At 38.2% G+C, this 22,830-nt stretch overlaps 2 protein-coding genes across 2 annotated transcripts in view; both read right to left on the bottom strand.

The window, feature by feature from the left end:
• LOC114153472 (polypeptide N-acetylgalactosaminyltransferase 10) overlaps positions 1–7,735 on the bottom strand; it is a 99,498-nt gene extending 91,763 nt beyond the window's left edge. Inside the window, exon 1 of the mRNA XM_028032045.1 lies at positions 7,577–7,735. Within this exon, the coding sequence (XP_027887846.1) occupies positions 7,577–7,735 (159 nt within the window). The remainder of the gene's footprint in view (positions 1–7,576) is intronic.
• An 8,621-nt stretch (positions 7,736–16,356) lies between these two features.
• Positions 16,357–17,365, bottom strand: LOC114152655 (complement C1q-like protein 2). The gene is made up of 3 exons (XM_028030599.1): positions 17,169–17,365; positions 16,935–17,075; positions 16,357–16,741 (listed from the first exon to the last, which is right to left on the bottom strand). Exons 1-3 carry the CDS (start codon positions 17,296–17,298, stop codon positions 16,467–16,469), a joined length of 546 nt encoding a protein of 181 aa, XP_027886400.1. The 5' UTR covers positions 17,299–17,365; the 3' UTR covers positions 16,357–16,466.
• Positions 17,366–22,830: the final 5,465 nt, after the last annotated feature.

The raw sequence follows: 22,830 nt of genomic DNA, 5'->3' as shown, positions 1-22,830 counted from the left end.
AAAATAATAGAGCTCCAACACCATTTTTAATGGAAATTATATTTCTACAAGACAAATAATTTAATAGATGAAGCAGAGTAGCATAAAACCAACAACCCTAGCGGTCATAACATGCAGGCTAATGATTCTGAGGAAATTAATCATCAATAGAAAAGAGCCTTTTCAAAAATAATAGCTGTGTGGAGTTCAATCAGTGAAGCCATTTATTTTGTGAAAATGTGTCAAGCAAGGGGCCCTTATTTAAGGATGAAGGCAGCAAATGTTGCACATGCTGTTATAGTGCATTCCTCCAAAAATCTGAATAAAGTCAGCTGTTCCGAACGTTGCTCAGGAGAACAGCGTTCTTTGATTAAAAAGTTTATAGGGAAGTGTACAAAGTGGATAAAATGATACGCTGTTCACCTGAAATGATCTTAATTGCTTTAAAATAAAAACCCAAACCAGACAGACATGGAAGAAGACAAAACTTCCCATTTCAATGGAATAATCAAAAAAAGTAAAATTAAAAATAAAATAAAAAAAAATCAGCCAATGACCATCTTCAATCAAAGAAGTTTCTACAGTCTCTGTAAGCATTGTAAAAATTACTGTACAGAAAATAATAGGCATATTTTCTGTTATATATAACAATACTGCTGAAGAGAAAGCTGTTGAAATGAGTGTCTAAACAATGACCTCAAACACACCAAAAAGTGAGCAGCATCTTGGTTCCAGACCAACAAGATTATTGCTGCCAGTCAAATCCTCTGACACTAAAGCGATAGAAAACCTATGGGGTGAATCCATGCATGCCGTTTCTGAAACAAAACAAAGAAGGGGAATTGAGAAATGTAGTCCAGTCACGTCCTTGGCTGGACTACCTGAATTCCTTGTCCAAGCAGACATGAAAGCAATTGTGGAGGAGATCATGCAAGGCAGTGGGAATGAGGAAACAGGATGACAAGATGGGAAAACATGGTTGAACTGAAAGACCAGAACTAAGATTTAGAATGCCGAGCCACACAACATTAAATTCCTCATCCAGGTGATTATGATGTGCATCCAAGTTCAGATACCTTGCACACAGGGAATCACTGAATTACCTGCACTTGGAGAAGGACGATGTCAGTGGAGCCATGACCAACACCTTAAGACCATCACTGAAGACACCGGCAAGGGACTTTAGTGGGCAAGCCCGTTTCTTGACCAGGGCCTTGAAGACTTTAGGCATAAGGGTTTAACCATCCACAGTATCACCAAAGCAGCAGAGAGGACCTCAACCCTTGGCTGTGGCTCAAGAGATGACAATTGTTGAGTCATATGGTAGCAAGCTAACCATCTAGGCACAAGCTTATGGACCTTACCAAGCTCCGCCCACAACCGACCCACGTGACCGCAAGTCTCACAACCAAAGCCTCGCAGCCCGTTGTTTCTATGTAAACATGACTCCATTAGTGCATCATTTCTAATGGATTTTCACAATATATCAGCTACTACAATGGACAGAGGAACTAACAAGTTCATGTCATCATCTGGGAGGAGGTTACTGGTTTCTCAGTCACAAGCTGGTTGCAAACCTGAGGCCAGCAGGTGTCAGTCAGTTATGGTAGATCTGAAATTTGGCTTGATGACCTCAATATGAGAAGCTACAGACTGATAGGAACCAAAGAGCTCTGTAAAGGTAAAGGCAAATCTTCTGAAGCTGGGATATAATTAATTTAATTTCACATAATTACCACGGTAGAAGCCATTTGTTTGTTAAAATTTTATGAAATGTATTTGTTCTATTTGATGTTTGTTGTGAATGACGTAAACTCACAAACGAACGAGGTAATTAGTCCAACGTTTAGAAACTACGCGCCACAGCAAAGGTAAACAAAGGTAAAATAACCCGAACAGGTGATCAACTCTAAACCACTCCTACCTTTTTACTCTCTCTCTCTCTCTCTCTGTAGTTTAAGCACACCTGTTACCGTGGCAACCACCTGTGCCCCGCAAGACAAGCAAAGATTATGTTAAAAACATAACATTCAGTCCGTTACGATATCAAGTTTCCAGGCTTGATATTTATTTCTCGATTATTAATCAGCGCTTCCCTGAACACAGCGATGGTTGATTGACTATCTGTACTTGGTGCTAGCGTGGCTAACACGAGTAACAGTTTAGTCCAAAGCCTTTTCTGCTAAAATAAAATCTTTAGTGTATATCAGATACAGACACATTGCATATTGATCTGTTTAGCTAACGTAAGACTGTGTAGCAGACAGGCTCCAAGGTGTAATAGTTGTATCAGTTCTGCCTTTATGCTGTACTTAGCTAACGGGAAGCGTGTGTTTGTGAGACGGCCACGAACGTGACCACGTAGAATGGGCATCAGCCAATGAAAAGCCGCCCCTCTGGTAAGGTCCATTAACCCTGTCCTCGTCACCTCAGTATGATGATAATCCGAAACACCCAATGATTGCAAGAACTTTGTTGTCAAAATGTATCAAAAATTGTATTGCCAAAAGTTGGTGAACTCCATGCAGAAGCAGCAATACCTGACTCAAAGGGAAGTCAAACTTTGTGTGTGGGTTGGTAGAAAAAAAATTTATTCTTTTGAAAAGTACCACTGTTAATAGAGTAGCAAAAATGCTTGCATGTACACCAAATAAAAAAAAAAAATTATGCTTCGACTAGTCATAGGAATGCATTTGCAAGTGAGAAAATAAAAGCTATTCACTTTTAAACATACGCTGCCAGCTATTTGGACATAACTTTACCAAACAGTGACCTTTAGAGTTTTACAAGCTTTACAATGCATAAATGAAATGCATAACTTATTATTTCTACAACTGATTTGATGTGACACATTGTCTGCATCTAAGCTTTTGCATCAGGAGACTTTGACCAAATAGCTGCATAGTCATTTCTGATGTCTGAAACAAGTTTTGTTGAATTCATTAAATCTTTAAATTCTTCTGTGCTGCTGGCAACAATTGCCCTCATTCTATTTTATTTTTCACATATCAGCCCATCGCTCCCTTATCAAATGGTTCTGGAGGCTGACAGCAGTTATCTCTCCGCTTGCTAATATGTACTAGGCTTTCCTGCTGCAGCAAAGTTTTTTTTAATCTCTATTTATGGCATCCTGCTGTCATTTAAGATGTCAAGTATGAAGCGAGAATAACGTAACCAGGTAGGAACGTTTTGCTGGGTCAGCTGGTTGTCTTATCCCCACAATTGCTTTTTATCTGCTGATAAGACATCAAAGAAACCATTTTGGAATTTCAGTAGAAAGTGTTTTTCAGGTCTGAAATGTGCTGATAATGAATGTTAGTATTTACAGAAGGTCAGTTTCACAGTTACTCTACCTAAACAGGTTTAAACACAAAAACTGAACTCTAATCCGAATTGGGTCACTTTTACTCCAGTTCTCAGGTCACTGAAGTTGCTGAATTTGTTGCAGAACTAAATTAGACACACATACCATTCATGAAAGCCTCCATTCAGCACATTTAGCCTCATTTGAATTGGAGAAGCTGTTCTTCTCTGCCAAAGGGCTTCTGTTTATTTGGGAGCTCTAACTCCCAAACAACCCTCCCCCTCACCAAAAAAGGAAAGGGAAAAACAAGATTTTTATAGTTTAGAGTAACAACTAACCAACATTGTCTCATAATATTTTTCCGCTGTTGAAAACTTTTAATAAATTACGTTCAAGTCAAGAACAAAAACCAAGATCGAAAACGTAAAGGAGAAAATGTGAGGAGACATTTTTCTTTGCAAAGACAGGGAAAGAAGATGGAGCTAAGGTAGGGCTGCACAATATCACAAATAAGTCATTATCACAACATCAATATATGCAACATTAATCAAGCAAAAGTACTGCTTAGAGAGAAATGTTTGTGGCTCGTAATATAGCAAGCAGAGCTCCTCAATATATTGATTTGGAATTTTCCTCACAATATCATTGAGTGCAATGTAATCGTAAAGGATAGTTTTGGATGGAATATTTGGTAGGTATTATATTTCAAGTACTAGGCATTTAAACTGCACATTGATGATATATTTGGCCATTTGGATCAGTGCCCACAAAGAATATATTCAGTAGCAGAGATGCTGTTGTGGGGGCCAGTGAATAATGGCAAAGAAAGAAAGGTGCCCAGAAAATAATACAGTATTCACAGGAATTAGAGACCATGGCTGCCTGCAAATAGCTAAAATGTGCAAATACTTGAAAAAGAGCAGAGAGAAAAATGTTATACATTTAATAATTATATTGGCATTACATGCTCAGTCAGCATTGTACAGCCATAGAAACAGGAAGTCCTCTGAAATTTTTTTTAAATTCTTGTAGATGCTACAAAAGACCTGAGACAAGGCAGGAGGTCAACTGTTGAAAAGGAGAACAGCTCAGCCATGCAGCCAGAGCTACAAGAAAATGCCCGTGTGAAACTGGCCCAGTCAAAGTCCAGACCTAAATCCAATTCAGAATCTGCCCTAAGGCTTATGCTCACAGATGCTTTTGATCCAGTCTAACTGAGCTTCAACTATTTTCACAAAGAACAAATGGCAAAAAAAAAAAAAAATAGTTTCCAACTGTTCAAAGTTGGTAAAGACTTACTTCAAAAGACTTGTAGTGAAAGATTATCCCACAAAGTTTTGATTCAGGGTGGCTAGATGCAAATGAGTGCCATACATCAGGTTTTTGTGAAGAATTTGGAAACATTTCATTTTAACTTAAGTCTGATAAGGTTATAAACATTTGACTACTGGCTTGTTGGGCAGCAACTGTCACCCTGAAGGACATTAACGCAATCACACCCTGCACCATAACATTTATGATATAAAATATTAAAAAAAACTGAGCCACTAAACAGTCAGTGCCCATTATGATGAATGACCTGCAGCTTTATACATCAGAGCTTCATATGACAGTAATCATCCCTGTTGAGTTTTGTATGTGAAACATACAGTATAGAGTGACAAAAAAATCTCAGAATTTTGATTCTGTTCAGATCCTTTCCAGCAAACGACAATTTGGAAACAAGAGATTCAGACACAAGTCAACGGTTCAGTCACATTCATAACACTAAAGCAGAACATTCAGGTTTGGTTGAGGCTTGTGGAGGGCAGAAATTTAGGACTTCTTTCTGAAGTACTCCAGTTCAAGTGTCCTTACGGATTGTGTGTAGAAAATAAAAGACCTATCAGAGTAACATGTGTGGCTGGATATAATAATCTGAATATGTCAACTCTTCCTTTTGCAAAGCAGAATGGGGAGAACAGACCTTACAATGACTGAATGCTCCTTAAGAGTATTCCCAGCATTCCACCACTTCCACAAATATCTCAGATGTGATCATCAGCTGTCTCTAGATCCACACAAAACACATGGATCAGTCAAGTAAAAGTCCATGAGCCTCTCCTCTTAGCAACTCTGTAAGGGTAAAGATCTTAACTTTTGTTCGAAAGCATGTTGCCTTTCAACTGTTATCCACCCATCCTCTGTACTCCTTGTCCATCACAGGCCAGCATAGAGACCCAGCACCGACATCCATGAACACACCAGTGACGTGCGGTCAGGGGAGGCAGGTGAGGCAGTGCCTCACCTGCCATCATGGAAAGAAAGAAAATATATAATCATAAAGTAATTTAAATTGTTATATTCATCCGGTGGTTTGTACTAAAAAATATTTATTTTTCATGTAGCTTCACCAATTTCGATTTTTATTTGTTCAAAATCGCTGAATTTTCTTATTTTCCCATTCAAATGCTTGGAAGCGATGCCGGTGAGGCAGCAGCGAGCTCTGCCTCACCTTGGCTCTGCACTGGCTGCTAAGCGGAGAGAGCATGTTGCTGTACGGCGTCAATAAAATGGTTTAAACAAATTTAATATGTGAACTTATTTCCAATAACTTAGCTTATGTATATAATGTACAGTGCTTTTTGTCACCAACTGTGTTTGTGTAACGTGTTTCGTGTAATGAGCGATTATAAACGGCAGAGAACAGGTTCGAGGTGGGGCAGGCAGTTCTCTTGCCTCATGGCAGGGGGTGCTCAAGATCCCAGACGTTCGTCTTGTTCACTCCTCAACTGCCGAGTAAGTGACAGCGAGCTAGGCTAAACGATTCGGGAAGCAAGTCAAGTGCAGCAATAGATTATAATAGAGATAGTGATTTTTTTCCTCTCGCTTATCCCGACTTTCGACATGGATGACTACATTACAACACTAAAAAGGTTTTCTCAAGTGGACTTTCAATCGAAGCAGGAGATAATAACCAAAGGAAGACCAATGCCGGAGCTGAAAGGTTTGTTTCAGACTACGGGACAGAAGGTTAACCGCTCTTTTCAAACCGAGTGGTATTCACGAAAAGACTGGCTTTGTGGATGTCCTGCTCGAAACCGCCTTTTCTGCTTCTTTTTTCAACTTGTGGCACTGTGTGGACTCAGATGGGATTTGGTGACTTGAAGAACTTGCAAAGATCCCTCACCAAACATGAGCGGTCCACCACTCATATTCAAAGCCAAATTGCGCTAAAAACCTTCGGCCTGTCCAGGATAGATTTGGCTTTGGATGAACAGCAGAGACTCAACATCAGCATCCACAATGCTAAGGTAAAGGAGAACCGAGAGATTTTAAAAGATCTCATCAATGCGACCTGCTTTCTCGCTAGACAGCAGCTAGCATTTCGTGGAAATGATGAGAGCATGGGCTCTGCTAATTGTGGCAACTATGTTGAACTCTTGCATGTCCTTGCTGAGAAAGATGACAGACTAGCTAGACATTTGGAGACATCCACTGTATTTTCCGGCTTGTCCAATAGAATGTATGTGTAAGGATGCAGAAGTGAAACATAACCTGTAAACTGCTGTCAATCTATCCATCTATTTGCAAATCTGATTCTGATGACGTCAGTGCCTCACCAGCTATGAACCTCACCGCACGTCACTGGAGCACACACACACCTAAGGACAATTTAGAGAGACCAATTCATTACAATATCACTATGTGCAATATTAATATCCCAAAGGACTTCTTAGAATTCAACAATTATTGGTTATCATTTTCTAAGTGCCATGAATTCCAAGTATATGCCTGTTGCATATACTCCCACTGCACCTGATAGAGGATAATTAATTTTAATATTCAACGGTTATGTTTTTACATCTTTCTTACAGTTCTTCGGTGAATGAAAGTATGCTATTTCCTATAACCTGTAAACGCACCATACTGGTTTACGTTTTTGACAACTTCCTGAAGTCACTGTTATTGTAACTTCTGTGACGTCTGGCTCCGTGTGAACTACGTGGCTCCGCTGCTTAACCCTGGACGTAAAACTGACGTTTAAACACGGATAAAAACACGCTTCGTGTTTTTCTTTAACAAAACAATAGTCACAGTGGAGGAATGAAGTAAAAGTTCCTGCAGTTCAGACCGCTAACAGCAGCAAGGGAAGGAGTACCAGGGGGGATTGTGTTGCGCTGAACCTCTGCCTCCACACTGAAGGAGTGCAGCCAAACTCACACATCTGAAGTGTTAAAACGGTCAACCGTTCACGCCTTTACACAAACGGGCGAGAGAACAGTAGGCAGCCGAAGCCGAACGGTGCCGTACCTGAATCGCAGGGATGCCGCCCGGACCGTCCACTGTGTCGGGCGAGTTGTCGAACACTCGGTCCCTGTACAGCGACCATAGACCGACGTTAGGGAGGAATAAGAGAGCCGCTATGAGCAGCCCGGAGAACTGCAGCAGCCTCTTTTCCTTTCGCCTCATGTCTCTTCTGGGAGAAGGAAAAAAACAACAAGCGTCTGAAGCGACGAGCCCCCAAAACCTCGCTTCTTTTCCCGAAGCGCAGACAAGTTTTACTCCGAGTGTTGGAACGGACACCGGCTTGTGTGACGCTGTTGAATCTCAGAACTCCGCCGGCAGGGGGCGCTCAGCTTTTTGAAGCAAAACTGGGAGGAGGAAGCAAAAACCGAATACGACTAATGTTTACTTAAGGTTGTTCTGGAACTTGATTGGGAAAACTTTATGTTACGCAATTATAATCACAATAGCAAACCAATTTACATTTGGAAATTTTATTTTCTATATCTATCTTCACAGCAGCTGTAAATATGAGCGTAATAAAATTGATCATTTACCAGGTTTAATCATTTCAATCCAACTTTTTTAGTACAAGAATGCACTATAGATTCCACCCTGCCATTGTCTATTAAACTAAAATGAAGCCAGTGTGATGCTGTTTTATCCAATGCTTTGTATTAACTGATCACCAGCAAGTGACCACCGCTATAAAATCAAGAGATTATGTCGTTTACTGCTCTGGTTTATTGTGTTTTAGCCCAGTGCCAAGATGGAAATACATCAGCAGTCACCTCCTTTCAGTTTTATAGTCACAATTAATTATCCTGTTTGAATTAAATGTGGATTTTAGCATACAATTATTTGATTCCATTTTTTTTCCATTTGTGAATTTGTTTAAGACTTATTAAAATTTGCATTTCTGAACATTTTGATATCTTCAGGCCCATTCAATAAAGTAGAATATTCTTGAACAATCCTATATTTTGGAACTTTTAGTGAAACACATTATACAAATTACACAAGTGGATGTTTGAAAGTGTTAACTTCTGTTAGCTATGATGATTTTCCACATACTGCTAAAGAAAGTAAAACATTTAAGATTAAAATAAGAACTAAAAAAAAGCATTTTAAATACAGAAATGTGACCTCAATGAAAAGTGTTTTTAATATGTGTTTAAAGGTTTCTCGTTTTCCAAAAATAATTTTAATCTGACAAATGAGCCTAATTGGAACATACATTCTAATTTATTGAATATGACTATGTGTGTTAACACAATGCCAGGGTCTAAAGAAATAGCCAAGGACCTTTGAAGGGTAGCAATTTCTACCCTTCAAACAGAAAAAGACAATAAGGCCATTTCCAAACTATGTGAAGTCCATCGTTTTCCTAAGAGTATGATTATTTAAAAGTGGGAAACATTTAATCTTCCCTAATATGGTATATCAACCCAGACCTTTCAAAGAAACCTTCAACATAGAGGAGGGGTTTTGTGACTTTAGCTTGTTTAGAAAAACTTCAGCCACTGAGCAACCTCTGTATATTAATTAAAGCATTCTAGAATAAAATGTGAGGTCATCATATGGCAGCCGAACTTTTTCCAAACACTGGTCATCAAATAATGATCCCATAAACAATAGCAAAACTACCACAGAAAGGGTGAAAAACAAACAAAAAATAATAATAAGGTTTTGCAGTAGATCTTTAATGTCTACAATCCAGAGTCACTTTTCCCGTCAATCTGCCTAATTAAAACTCCAGAGTACCTCTATACGAAATTGCTGGCCATTTCTATTTTCACTTCCAATTGTTTCTGATCTAATGGAAAGTAAAATAGCTCTATGGAAAAATTAGTGTTCAAATTCAGTTTTGGTGTTTAGCTCAAAGCAATTATTCAATTAAAAAAAAGATAACTCCTGCATTTGTTATTGCATCTACATTTAAAACCATTTGTTGATTCTTTATCATTTTTAGCCAAAATTATTAAAAGACTTTGTGCCACTCGCAGCTCCAGAGCCTCAGGTTTTACGTTCCAGCAACATTTTTCTCTCGCATGTTCCACGTGTTCGAACAGAAAAAGGGAAGCAAGCGTGCAGTGTGATGGCTCCTATAACATGGAATCAGCTCTAGTCTGAACTAAAGATGTCGGTTCTTATTTCATTGGACTTTTTTTCCCCCCGAGAGGTTCTTAAAAACATGCAACTCAATTCAATCAACCAGTGCGTTGCTTTTAAACTGTTTTTTACAATTTGTATAAAATTTTGCTTATGCTTTAATTTGTTTTACTTTTGTGTGTTTCAGATCTCTGCCTAGGTCCATCTTGAAAATAAGATCTGGATCTCAAAGGGGTTTTAACTGGTTAAGTAAAGGAAATTAAAAAAAAGATCATGGATGCTTGTACTATACTCTTAAAAATTCAGTTTGCTGTTGGACTTTGCTTAATGAATTTCAGGAAAACACCACAAAATGATTTAAGAAGAGTGGGCCAAAATTTCTCCATGAATTTGTGAGACATAAAGTCAGACATGAGATGGCTATTGAGAGTTATTTCTGAAAAAAACTCAAAAACTTTTGAATAATAGAGTGCTGCATCCTGTATTACTCACAAGGTTCTTATTGTGGCTTTATCTGTGTTTATTAAATAGCCTAAAAACTTTAAAAGACTTTTAGCTTTTTTTAGGCTGGATGTTCATTCACATAAATCCCCCAAAAACTGCATTGCAGAAATAAAGTACAACTGAGATAACCAAACACCAAACTCAAACAAGGATTTGGCTAATGCCATCTTGTAATCTATGATATTATGCTGAGTTCTTAATGCCTCGAAACATTGAGACATTGTGAAATATGAGCAAACAAACCAAGGCAAGTGGAAGAAACTAAAGAAGAAACTTTGCTAAATACAGCTAGTCATCAACCAACAGAATGTGGAGACAAGTTATCCTATAACCAGACAGTTTTGTTGATCCAAAGAACAATCTTCCATCAAATAAATAGGGAATCAAAAATGGGGAAAATGAACATTTCTTGCAGAAGTTTTCTGAAGACACAAGAAATATTTTTACCTTGAGCTTGTGTCAGTATCCCTACACATTTTGGAAAAGTCTGGAAAACATGAAATTTTATTTCCATATTTTATGAATCTAAATTGGCATGATAAAAGAAGATGAGTAAGGGAGAGGTTAGTCCCACACAACTATCCAAACATTCTCGTTAGTGTCTATTCTTTGTTTTCATTCTTTGTTATAAACTTTGAGTCTTTCCATCATTCCTTCTCCATTTCCTGTCCTTCTTTCCATTCGTCCTATCCTTCCTAATGCCCTAAATTCAGAAATTTAGCATCGTTATTTAATGTAAAATTGAAATTTAAGACTGTGGACTCTGAAAAACTAAATATGGAAAATAATGGAATTTTGGAATGGTATTTAAACGTCTTAGAACTCTTGTATCTGAGTGAAGGATGAAAATCAAATCAAATCCACCATCTTCTCATCAGTGGGAGCTTTTGGGCTTCATCTGAACTATTCAAAGGAAATAAATGATGTGCCGCCATCACAAGTGTGTTTATTACATCTCTTTCCTAATGGTGATTTAAATAACTGTCTATTACACACACAGCTGCTGTTTCAGTGGACATAAAAAGACTAAATGTTGCTGCTTCTGCAAGCGTTTAAACATTCAATCTTTTAGCTGCGGCTGCTGTTGTTATCAGACCTATTGATTCATTTTACTGCTTTTGTCTGCCTTCTGAGAATCGTGGTTGCGTCAGCCTGTGTTGTGTGTGCTAGACTGTGAGGCCGTACATCCATCATGGAGTCCAAGATTTAGACTTTTTTCCCCGTTTAGTTTTCCTTTTAGTGTTTGTGGCTACCTGTCGCGTTAAATTAAGGTCACAACTAGAGTAAAATGTAAATTAGAGAGTGAGCATCTCTTTGAAAACTGGAGAATACAAGGTTGTTGGGACAATGACCGGGTGTAAGGCCATCTTTCTTATATAATATAATTGCTCAACAAAAGAATCTACCAATAAGCAAACTTTGCAGGAATAATTTCTATTTATGTTCCACAGAATAATCCATGAATACTGAACTGAAACAAAGCCACCGCAGGTAATAAGCAAAGGGCTCATTTTGTAACCAACATACATTCCGTTTGACTTCCTACACTTACAGACCCTTTTTATAAATGTTGGAAGAGAAAAGTTTCATTCTTACACTCATTACTGCAGTGAGCTCTACTTTGCTCTGTCATTGCACAAAATTGGACAAAATTTTGTGCAATTTTATGGTGGATGGAAACGCACAAAATTGCACAAACTAGAAATGACAAAAATCAAATTGCTTAACGGAAAGACAGCAATTTTGAAAAAAACGGATGTTTTTTTGTTTAAAGTTTATGTGCTGGGCTGAGGTGATTTTTTTAGCCGTATTGAAATAGATGTATTTTGCAAAATACATCTCTTTCGCATCAAACGAATCACATGATCCGCAACCGAAGCCGACTACCCCAAGTAGTAGGAGGATGACTTTTTTTTTTGACAATGTGCAGCTGATTCCACCACAGCTCTCACAGCATCACCAACTACAATTTCCCCAAAATGATAGACACACATAACTGCTCCCAATTACAAGGGGCTTGTCTTGCCAACGCCAAGATCTCCACTGATGGCTGACGATGAGCTCTACCATGGCTGAAATATGAATATTTCTCATGTAACTGTTCATATCTGAAGCTGCCATAATTTTTAATGACTTATCTGTGAACAACCTTATTCTGGTGTGATTTAATTTAATTTCTTATTTAATGGAAAAACTATAATTGCAAAATGGTGTTTTTTCAACATCAGTATATCGGCAACAATTTGCTCACATATGTAATGGAAACGCATCTAACGATTTTACAACTGATGGGAGTCAACCTTGTTCTTTATAACAATTCTCCCTAACTGTTAAAATTACACGCTGTTCTTGCAAACAGAAAAATATAAAGATCACCAAATTAAGTGGTTACACGATTTTTCTGCACAAATATTTTCTGTTGTAGAGCAGTACAGCTGTTTGTAAAATGGAATATAAACTTGCTTTACCTTCCATTTGTGGCTTTATAAACAACACTTTCCAGACTCATAACCTTTAGAAATGTATTAGCACAGCTAGTAAATGAGCCTGTTTTTCACAAATCAGTGGCTTTTGTTTATCTGATTTGTGTGGGACCGTCAAGACATTGTCTGCCAGAATGGACTGATGCTAACTAATTGCTCATCAGAGGGAGCTCAATGCCACAGTGAATGCCGGTAATAGGTTTCAGCTCGACAGATAATCATCGGTCTGCCACTGAGGGAATACCAGCATGCTAACAGGATGCTCCATTTGGATGCCCTGCAAATTATACGGATATTTTACCCCTTTTTTGTGCAACCTCTTTCAAATCCACACTAAACCTGTGATACGAACAGGAGAAGTTTTAAAATGGGATGCTACTCAATCAACATAAATCCCCTGCACACTCTGAAGTTTAGGGTTCATCCATAATTCATGTTGAAAGACGCGGAATAGATTGACTTGTCACAACTCAGGCTGATACAGACGGAAGAAATGAACAGGACTGAGTCTGAGTGCTGACCAGGAACCAAGAAACCAAAGATTTCTACATCCTGACATCAACTTAGTTTGTTCAGGGTTTTAGTCTTTCACCTCAGCAACCCTCACCTGAGTGCCTATAGTTAGAGAGGTCAATATCTTTGGTTTAGTCGTTCTAAGATTAGAGTTAAATAAAACACACTCAGGGTAAACAGTCTTCACTCACTTCAAAACAAGAGCAGGATTAGAAAACCTCCCAATGTTGGCTTCTAGCACGTAAACGGTAAGGACAGGAGTACCAAAAATGAGCATTTCTTTACAGCACAGTTTTTGAACATCGGTGCCTCTAGTCTGTTTTCAAAAATTCAACAAAATCTCAATTTTAGTGCTTTGATAAGGATTTCAAACCTGAAATGAAAGCCATCCAGAATATAAAAAGGATTTGATGTTGCAAATCAATTTGAATACACTGCAAAACACAGAATTTTACAGAGTATTTTTGGTTTTTAGTCTAAATATCTTAATAGACTTGAAATAATAAAAAAAATTGTAAGAAATTATTGACTTAAAACAAGCTCCTTTATCTTGCTGAAAAGTTATTTTTAAGGTAGTTTTTATTTCAAGTGAAATTCGAACTAGAAACTATACTTATACGTGGTATAATTTTGTGTCTTTGCAGTGTATAATGTCAAAACTGCCGCTTTTTATTTAATAAATAAATAAATAAATTTATTTATTTATTAGGCACAAATACATTTTTGGGAGACTTTATTTCCATATATAATTTTATTTCTTCTCTTTCCAATCATTGACAATGGCAAAAGAAAATGGAATACTTTTCAATACTTTTGACACAGTTTTGAAACGCGCTTTTTAAATGTTGACAACCTTTAAGGAATCTCGGTGCCAGGAGAGGATTTAATCTCTAGGATATGCAGTCAGGTACTGTGGATTTAGGTTATGCCAGCTGCGCTCACCGTAGCAACCGCTGACGCACGCTGCTGAAGAACATCCCTGTTCTTCAATGATTGTTTTCTCACACATGCAGCATTACATCAACTCTCCTAACATAAATAATTCATGACCACCAGGAAGGCTTGAAAAATATTTTGAACGCTGTTATATCTTCATACACTTCGGTGCATTCTCGTGGCATTCCAACGGAGGGAGTTTGGATCCATCCACTTTGGAGGATGCTTTAGGAGAGACACGGGCCTCATTAGAAAAATATCTCACAGCTGGAGGAGGAAGTTGAAGAGATCTTGGCTGCTACCTTGTCAATCATATGTCTGATAAGTTGTATGGAGGTAAGTATCTGCTTATCTTCTAAGGTCCATATGAGCTACCTGAGACAGAACATGTGAAGGTGGAACCTGATTTTGTTTTACTTTAAAATAAACAAATCACAATAGAAAAAAAAGAGGATTCCCAAAAAATCTGATTTAATCCAGTCTTATTGAGCTCTCCAACTAACATGTGTCTATAAAATTCCCAGTCATCTGCTTTTAATCCTATTAAATTCCTTCAGCTCTCTCTGAAGGCTTGCACGTTGTGTTTGTAGATATTGTGTTGGGGTGTGTGTGCGTGTGTGTGTGTGGACTTGCTTGCCAATCGAAACCCATATAAACACTGATGCATGTAAAACACACATCTGACACGTGGAGGTTGTGCTCTGTGCTGCACGGGTGACCGAACACAGTTTTATTTTAATCCCCTCATGTGGAGCATGATTTTGTCTTGCTGAGGAACCAATCAATGATAACCTCATGACTGACAGCTGCAGTGCAGTAAAATGCAAAGCTCCTCACTGACTCAGCATGTCAAGCATGTTCCTGGAAGCTGCAACATGACTGCAAGGGAATCAGTAATCTCTGCTGACTTCACAGGAACTTGGTGAGCGCTAAAGGAAAGTGTGAAAACTTTTTAACTTTCAGTGTGACTAAATAAAGATGTTTGTTCTGGGCAAATGTTCTGAAATAGCGTTTATTCTTGTTAATTTTGTTTTAAAGCAGCAGAACATTCAGGTTGTATTTATTTAAGTAGTCTTGAGAAATAGTGCTCCAAGTTATTTTTTTCTCTTTTATATGTACTTTTATCTCTTAGCCACCAGATGCCACTACATCTTGCAAATATGGCCCTTTAAGAAACGTTTTTAAATGTTTTTTTATTATTATTTAAAATCAAAATTCATATAAACATACAGCAAATAAAGTAAAGTAAACTTCAGAAAGAATTAAATAAATACATGAGATGATGAGTGAAAATGGAGAAGAATTGAGATTTATAATATTTACCCAACAAAATCATTGGTGTTAATATTATTAGTAGAACCCCTAACGATCTCCTAAAAAGTGGAGCTGAATATTTTTTATTATTATTATTTACAGTTAGAACATGGGTTCAGATGACGCTCATTTGTCAGATTAAAAATACCTTCTGTAAATAATCTTTGAGCAGGTATTAACCACGCTTTTCATTAGGCCCACATTTCTGTATTAAAAATGTTTTATTAATACAGTAACTGACGCGTTGCCAAAATGTGCTATACAAATAAACTTAATTGATTTTATTGATCTGATGTAATATTCTAATCTTAAAAGTTGTGTCTTCATTATCTGTAAGTGGAAATGATCATAATTAACCGAAATAAAGGCTTGAAAACATCACTCTTTGTGTAATTAATCAATATAATGCATTTCAATTAGTGAATTGGTTTACTGAAATAATTGCACTTCTCAATGTATTCTCATATTGTAATTTATTGAATGGGTCTGTATATTTAGCTAATTGGTTAATTCTATTGCCCTGGATTATAAATATGACAGGACACACAAACTCATTGCTTCCAACTATTGACCTCTATGCTGGATGAGGAGCTTTATCTGTCTTTCCACAACATATTGGGAGGAGAGTGCTTAGGAAAGTAATCTCCACATCTAGCTGTTAAAAAACTGCAGGAAATCAGAAGATCTTCATACAATATTTGAAAAAAGTCATAGGGAACTGGTTGGCATAGTTTAGGATTTGACAGTGAATCTGTTATGTTTTATATATACAGTATATATATATATATATATATATATATATATATATATATATATATATATATATATATATACATATATACAGTATATAACCTCCTTAGAAACAACTTATAAGTGCAATAATGAGGTTATAGGGCTACTACTAAAGCAACTACTAAATGAAGAAAAAAATTACAGCACCTCTTGTTAGAGTGTTATGTTTTTATTTAGTTATGTTTGTAGTTTTCAGCTCAGTTACACAAAACATTCAAGAAATGACATCATGCATTTTGCGTTTTGGTGGTCAGAGGTTTCCCTCAAAGAGGGAAGACAAGGAACCCGCTGAAGGTGCTGAGCCGGTTTTGATCTGCAATGGTCAGTTCGTTCTCGAAGAGCTGGACGTAGACCTGGTTCCCCTCCTCCAGCTCCAGCGCCACTCCGTTGGAAGCGCTGGCTTGTCTCCCTGCTTTGTGGTAGATTGCGACAATGTTCTCACCGTTTTTCTTCAGTCCTGCGTTCAGTTTCCCTGTCTCTCCAACTATTCCGGTGAACCGGAAGTAGTAGAGTCCTTTCACTGGGGCTGTGAAAATTCCTGCAGGCAGATAGGAACAAAGAACGAGGTCCAAACATCTCATCAGTGTTAGAGACAGAGATGCCGACACCTGGACAATGTACAATGACCGACAACTTCCAAACTCCCATTGTTGTCCAATGTTTAACATCTTTAATTGCAGACCAATGCAATACAAGGTAAAATCATCACTAGTAGTAATAGTTGAAGGTACCTGTCTCTGGATTATACGCATTGCCAATGTTCGTTATCACTTTCTTGAACTCCAGTGTGTGACAACGATCAAAAGGCCCTATGGAGGTCCAATTCTTCGATTCGACGAGTGCAGCAGAGAATGCCACTTGAGCCCTGTTAGCTTTGGAAGCACAAATAATTTCCACTAACGACCTCAAGCTTGGACTCACTACATAAACATGACTGAAAGAGATGAGGAATTCAGCTAACTAACCTCTCTCTTCGTTCTCCCTCTCAATTTTCTCCAGTCTGGCCATGACCTGCTGGATTTGGTTTTGTATGGTATCCTGGGATCCAACCAGACCGCAAACCAACAATGCCCCAAGAAAAAAGAAGGACCTCATCTTTGCTTTAGGCAAACTTCACCTGCTGCAGTACAAGCAACACTGTCCTGAACTTGTGAAGGATTTACCTATTTTTTCAGATATGTTCTGATCTTTGGACTGTGCAAGTAAAAGTCAAACAACAAACGGCTGATTTAGCCACATTGGAGTCCAATGTGCAATTGTGAGACATGTCTGAAATAACATGCACTGTTAACCAAACAGCCAGTGTGAAAGTATCTCAGACGTCTGAGGTAGACAACTGTTCATGTATATTTGTATTTTCTGTGTATAAATGTCATTTCTCTTTATTTTATTTGAGTGCGTAGACAAACTGTCCACTCTCCTCACTTTCTCGATCTACTACTCTACAATTTGCATTAGTTGCTGTTATCCAACTTTACTGTTTGTTTTATCTCAGATGTTGATCTCTGCAGTGGGAGGGAGAAAGTGAGGAAAAAAGTGAACAATTTGTCTGTGCACTCAAATAAAAAAATAGAGATGACATGTAAAAGTTTATATACACAGGATAAAAATATACATGAATATCTTTTCTCAGTCTGAAGTTAAATTAGACCATACTTATCTAGTTTTAGATCAAGTTTATCTTAAGCTGTAAATGAATGAAAAAAAAATCAGTGACAGATTAATTTAGGAATGGATGTACCCTCATTAGTAGGGCAGCGTTGTGAAGCACGCTCACTGAAATGTTAAACTAACAGTTTTCATCTTGCGTGCAAAACTCTCCAGATCTCTCCTGTGTTCAAATCTCACATGTATATGCTTAACCTTGCATATACATGTGAGACCCGGTAACAACTATTACTACTAGTGGGGCGTGCTGTGGTGGTGCAGGGGGTTAGCACGGGTTAGCAGGCCTTAGACCCGCAGACGTCGCGGGTTCGACTCCTGGTCCTGACGACCTTTGCCGCATGTCCTCCTTCAAAAATGGCGCCTGCAGACGCAGCTCCTGTCGTGTGTGTATAAAAAAATTCTTGCTGTAACTGCGAAATAATTTCCCTGCTGGGATGATTCTTCTTCAAACACTTTGTGTCCAGATAAAATTGAAGACTGTCAAAGGTCCTCTGACGGTCAGGCATCTTGCTTTGAAACATGATGATTTTTCAGCAGGAGAACCGGGACCCATGTTGTAATCACAGCTGATCAAAATGTTGTTGCATATTTTGTGTGTATTTACACACTCCAAGAAGAAGACTTGATATGCAGGTAAAGAGTTTGTGGAGGATTTTTCAGTTTCGCCTGCGGTACCCAGATATGTCCCATTAGCTGTTGTTAAAACATTAACAGACATTGATCCACACTGCCAGAAAAGCTCAACAAACTCCTGGTTGTTTGTCTTCTTGTGACAATTTGATCTGCAGAAAAACAAAACTGTGACAGTTAGAACCTTTTGGTTAATATGAAATATTCACCTTCCAGTACTGATGCACGAGCCCTTTAAAATGACTTCAAAACATGCTGATGTTATCATAAAATCAAACTTTTAAGGGAGGTTTTTAATAACTGGTCATTTTTGGGAAGACAGGATAAATGTCTATGGAGATCAAACTGGTCAGCACCCTGCCCAGGACTACAGAGCCTTGAACTCTGTCAGCACCTGAAGCACCGACTGCTTACAACCAAAATGTAGACATAACAAATGTGACAAATCTGGCTGCAATTAGGTAGGTGTTGTATTTTGAATCAACTCACCCTCCTCCCTTAATAACTGTGTCACCAGGAACTTTGCAGTAGTTGCATTAAGCAGTTTTGAGGGCTTAGCTGCTCAAAGTAGTGAATAATATTTTAATTTCATAGATTTTTTTCAACATATTCAACTGAGTCAAAATCAATATAAACTGAACTGTTTCCATATTTTCAAGTTGGCACACAGTTTCGCACAGTAACCAGTAGAAATATAGATGGTCAGCTCAGCCCATCTCTATGGTAACACATTACCTGAACAATAATCAGTGAGAGTCTAGCTTTTTTGTATAGAACATATCATCAACAGAGCAGTTCAAAGTACATCATAAAAACCTGATACAGTAAATATATTTTGTACCAGCAATAAACATTTTCCATTTTGTCAAATGTTTTCATTAAAATCACCAAGCAAATGCACATCAAAAATCTTGATTCATTTTCCAGCCATTATGAACCAAAGGCAACAGGTGAGTTTTGGCCTTGATATAAAGGAACTCATTGTTTCGGTTAGTTTACAGTTTTCTGGAGGTTTGTTCCAGGTTAGTGGAGCATAGAAGCTGAATGCTGCTTCTCCATGTTTGGTTCTGGATCTGGTGATGCAGAGCAGAACCAATGAATTTCTAGTCACCCAAAGGAACATCAGTAGACTATCAGGAAGGCTGAATAGTTTTCTTCACAAACCTTTGCTGAACGACTCACTGTAGTAATGCTGGAATGCAACTGCTACAAAAATTCTTCTAACAGAACAAATGTTATTCTTGTTTCTCTCCATTATTTTTGTCTTTGTTTAATAATTCCTTTTGCAGCAAACTCCTTTCCTTGTCACTCTTTGTTGTCTGTGGTTGTCATCCTTCTCACGGTTTCAGACAAATCCTGTGAGCAGGTCCCTCGATATGCAATAAGCTGTGGCCGACTGCAGCTTTTAGTGGTCTCGTTGAAACAAGAGCAATAACGTTTCTGCTGCATGGCCCATTTTCTTCGGCCTTATAGGATGCTATAATGCTCAACGTGTCACAGCATCTCTCAGGACAAGGAATACATTAACGGAGCGGATTATATATTAGATGATCTTGGACAAGTGCCTTACAGGATGGAAATAATGAAGTGCATGAGGGATTTAGTTTTTTCTGCTTTCTTGGGCCCTCTAAGGCACTAAAAGAAGGAGGGATTTATCATTTATTCTGCTGATATGATTTCTAATTTGCAAATGAAGATAAAGTCCATCAGGACAGTCGAGAACCTTCCTTCTCAGTATAGTAGTGCAATAGTTCATGGTGGAGTGTGGTAAAAAAGCCTAACAGACGTTGACATATGGATGTTCAATGTTGTGAGTCTGATAAGAGATTTGAGGAGTTCTCAAAATGATTTGAAATAAGCAATTCCAAGTTGTGGCAAATGATCTAATATTCAAAGTTGAGGACCTTCAACAAAACTGCCAACATGACCAGGTCTCACGGTGAAAGCAGACTGCAGGGTGCTAAAAAAAGACTCCATAAATGCTACCATGTAAGTTATGGACCTAAGAGAGCAGTAACATAGGAAGCTTTTCAAAAGTGAGGCTTGAGAAACTTCTAAATACTACATAAAATCAAACAAGCAACACACACACAAGGACACACACTGGACCTGGTTATCAGTAAGGGTGTGAATATTTCCAATGTCTCTGTAACTGATGTCGCCCTGTCGGATCACTTCGCTGTTATTTTTGAAAGTTCTTTATCTTTTAACCCACTTGGACAAACAGCAACCATCACAAAACGTTCTCTCACTGAAAACACAGCAGAAACTTTTAATCAAATCTACTCTTCTTCCTCACCCTTAAGTTGTAATGATGTAGATAAGTTGGTAAATGATTTTCAGTCTAAAGTTTCAGATATTATTGATTCCATTGCCCCAGTTAAAATGAAGGTTGTGTCTGGTAAAAAGAAATCTCCATGGAGAAATGCACAAACAGTTAGATCTGCAAGACAACTCTGCCGTAGGGCAGAACGAAAATGGCGTAAAACTCAACTCCACGTTCATTGTGACATATATAAGGAAAGACTACGTAACTATCATTTAACACTAAAACATGCAAGAGAGGCTTTCTTTGCAGATGTCATAAACAAAAACATTAACAATGCTCGAGCTCTATTTGCAACAGTTGACAGAATCACAAACCCTCCTGTGATGTTACCGCCTGAATTCCAATGTATTGCCGCCTGCAACCAGTTTTCCAGCTTCTTTTCAGAGAAAATTCAAAAAATCAGAGGATTAATCTGTACATCCACTATAAAGTCAGTACCAATGCTGTGCCCAAACAAAACAAATACAGGAAAAATGACCCAATTTCAACTACTTAATTTTAAAACCTTAGAGGAAATTATAAGTCAACTAAGCTCCAGTTCCTGCTGCCTGGATGTTTTACCCTCACATTTCTTTAAGAAAGTCCTGCCTGTTATTGCTGCTGATCTGATCCAAATAGTAAACTCATCACTCTCATCAGGCGTTTTCCCCCAGGCTCTGAAAACAGCAGTAATCAAACCACTTATAAAAAAGAACAATCTGGACAAATCACTAATGCAGAATTACAGGCCGATCTCCAACCTCCCATTCATCAGCAAAGTTATTGAAAAAGCTGTGTGTAAACAATTAACTAGCTTCCTAACTATAACCAACCTCTTTGACTCCTTCCAGTCTGGTTTCCATGGTTACCACAGCACAGAGACCGCCCTCGTAAAAGTGTTCAATGACATCCATATAAATACGGACTGTGGCAGAACCACAGTGCTGGTTCTGTTGGACCTCAGTGCAGCTTTTGACACTGTTGATCATGATATATTACTGAATCGACTGGAGAGTTGGGTCGGACTCTCCGGTCCAGTGCTTAACTGGTTTAAATCCTACATAAAGAACAGGGATTTCTTTGTTTCAATTGAAAACTTTTCATCAAAGAGGTCAAAGGTCACATGTGGGGTACCCCAAGGTTCAATCCTAGGACCCCTTTTATTCAATATTTATATGCTCCCACTAGCTCAGGTTATAACAGGAAATAATATTAGCTACCATAACTATGCAGATGACACACAGCTCTACATTACGATGTCACCAGGTGACTCAGAGCCCATCCAATCACTGAACAGATGCTTAGAACAGATAAATGTGTGGATGTGCCAAAACTTTCTCCAGTTGAACAGAAACAAAACTGAAGTTATTATTTTTGGACCTAAAGAGGAACGATCTAGAGTCAATGCACAGCTTCAGTTATTACAACTGAAAACCAGCTATCAGGCCCGAAACCTGGGAGTAGTGATGGACTCTGACCTGAACCTCCAGAGCCACATAAAGACAGTTACAAAGTCGGCCTTCTATCACCTGAAGAACATTTCCAGGATTAAAGGACTAATGTCTCAGCCAGATCTAGAGAAGCTCATCCATGCATTCATCTTCAGTCGTATTGATTATTGCAACAGCGTCTTCACAGGTCTGTCCAACAAATCAATCAAACAGCTGCAGCTGATCCAGAATGCTGCTGCTCGCGTTCTCACTAAAACCAGGAAGATAGAGCACATAACACCAGTTTTAAAGTCCCTACACTGGCTCCCTGTAGCTCAAAGAATAGACTTTAAAATACTGTTGTTAGTTTATAAATCACTGAACGGCTCAGCACCACAATACATTAAAGATGTTGTTGTATCAACCCTCTAGACCTCTCAGGTCTTCCGGTTCTGGTTCTGCTCTGCATCCCCAGAATCAGAACCAAACGAGGAGAAGCAGCTTTCAGCATCTATGCACCACAAATTTGGAACAAACTTCCAGAAAACTGTAAAACAGCTGAAACACTGACTTCTTTTAAATCTCAACTAA

Source organism: Xiphophorus couchianus, chromosome 11, assembly GCF_001444195.1.
Source record: "Xiphophorus couchianus chromosome 11, X_couchianus-1.0, whole genome shotgun sequence".
Lineage (NCBI taxonomy): Eukaryota > Metazoa > Chordata > Actinopteri > Cyprinodontiformes > Poeciliidae > Xiphophorus > Xiphophorus couchianus.
This window is presented reverse-complemented; position numbering and strand designations above follow the sequence as displayed.

Excerpts from the sequence above, each read along its gene's own strand:
- LOC114152655 (XM_028030599.1), bottom strand. The coding sequence starts at position 17,298 with ATGAGGTCCTTCTTTTTTCTTGGGGCATTGTTGGTTTGCGGTCTGGTT. Across the intron at positions 17,076-17,168 it reads GAGGGAGAACGAAGAGAGAG|CTAACAGGGCTCAAGTGGCA; the intron begins GTTAGTTAGCTG and ends GTGCTTCCAAAG. Across the intron at positions 16,742-16,934 it reads TGCGTATAATCCAGAGACAG|GAATTTTCACAGCCCCAGTG; the intron begins GTACCTTCAACT and ends ATCTGCCTGCAG.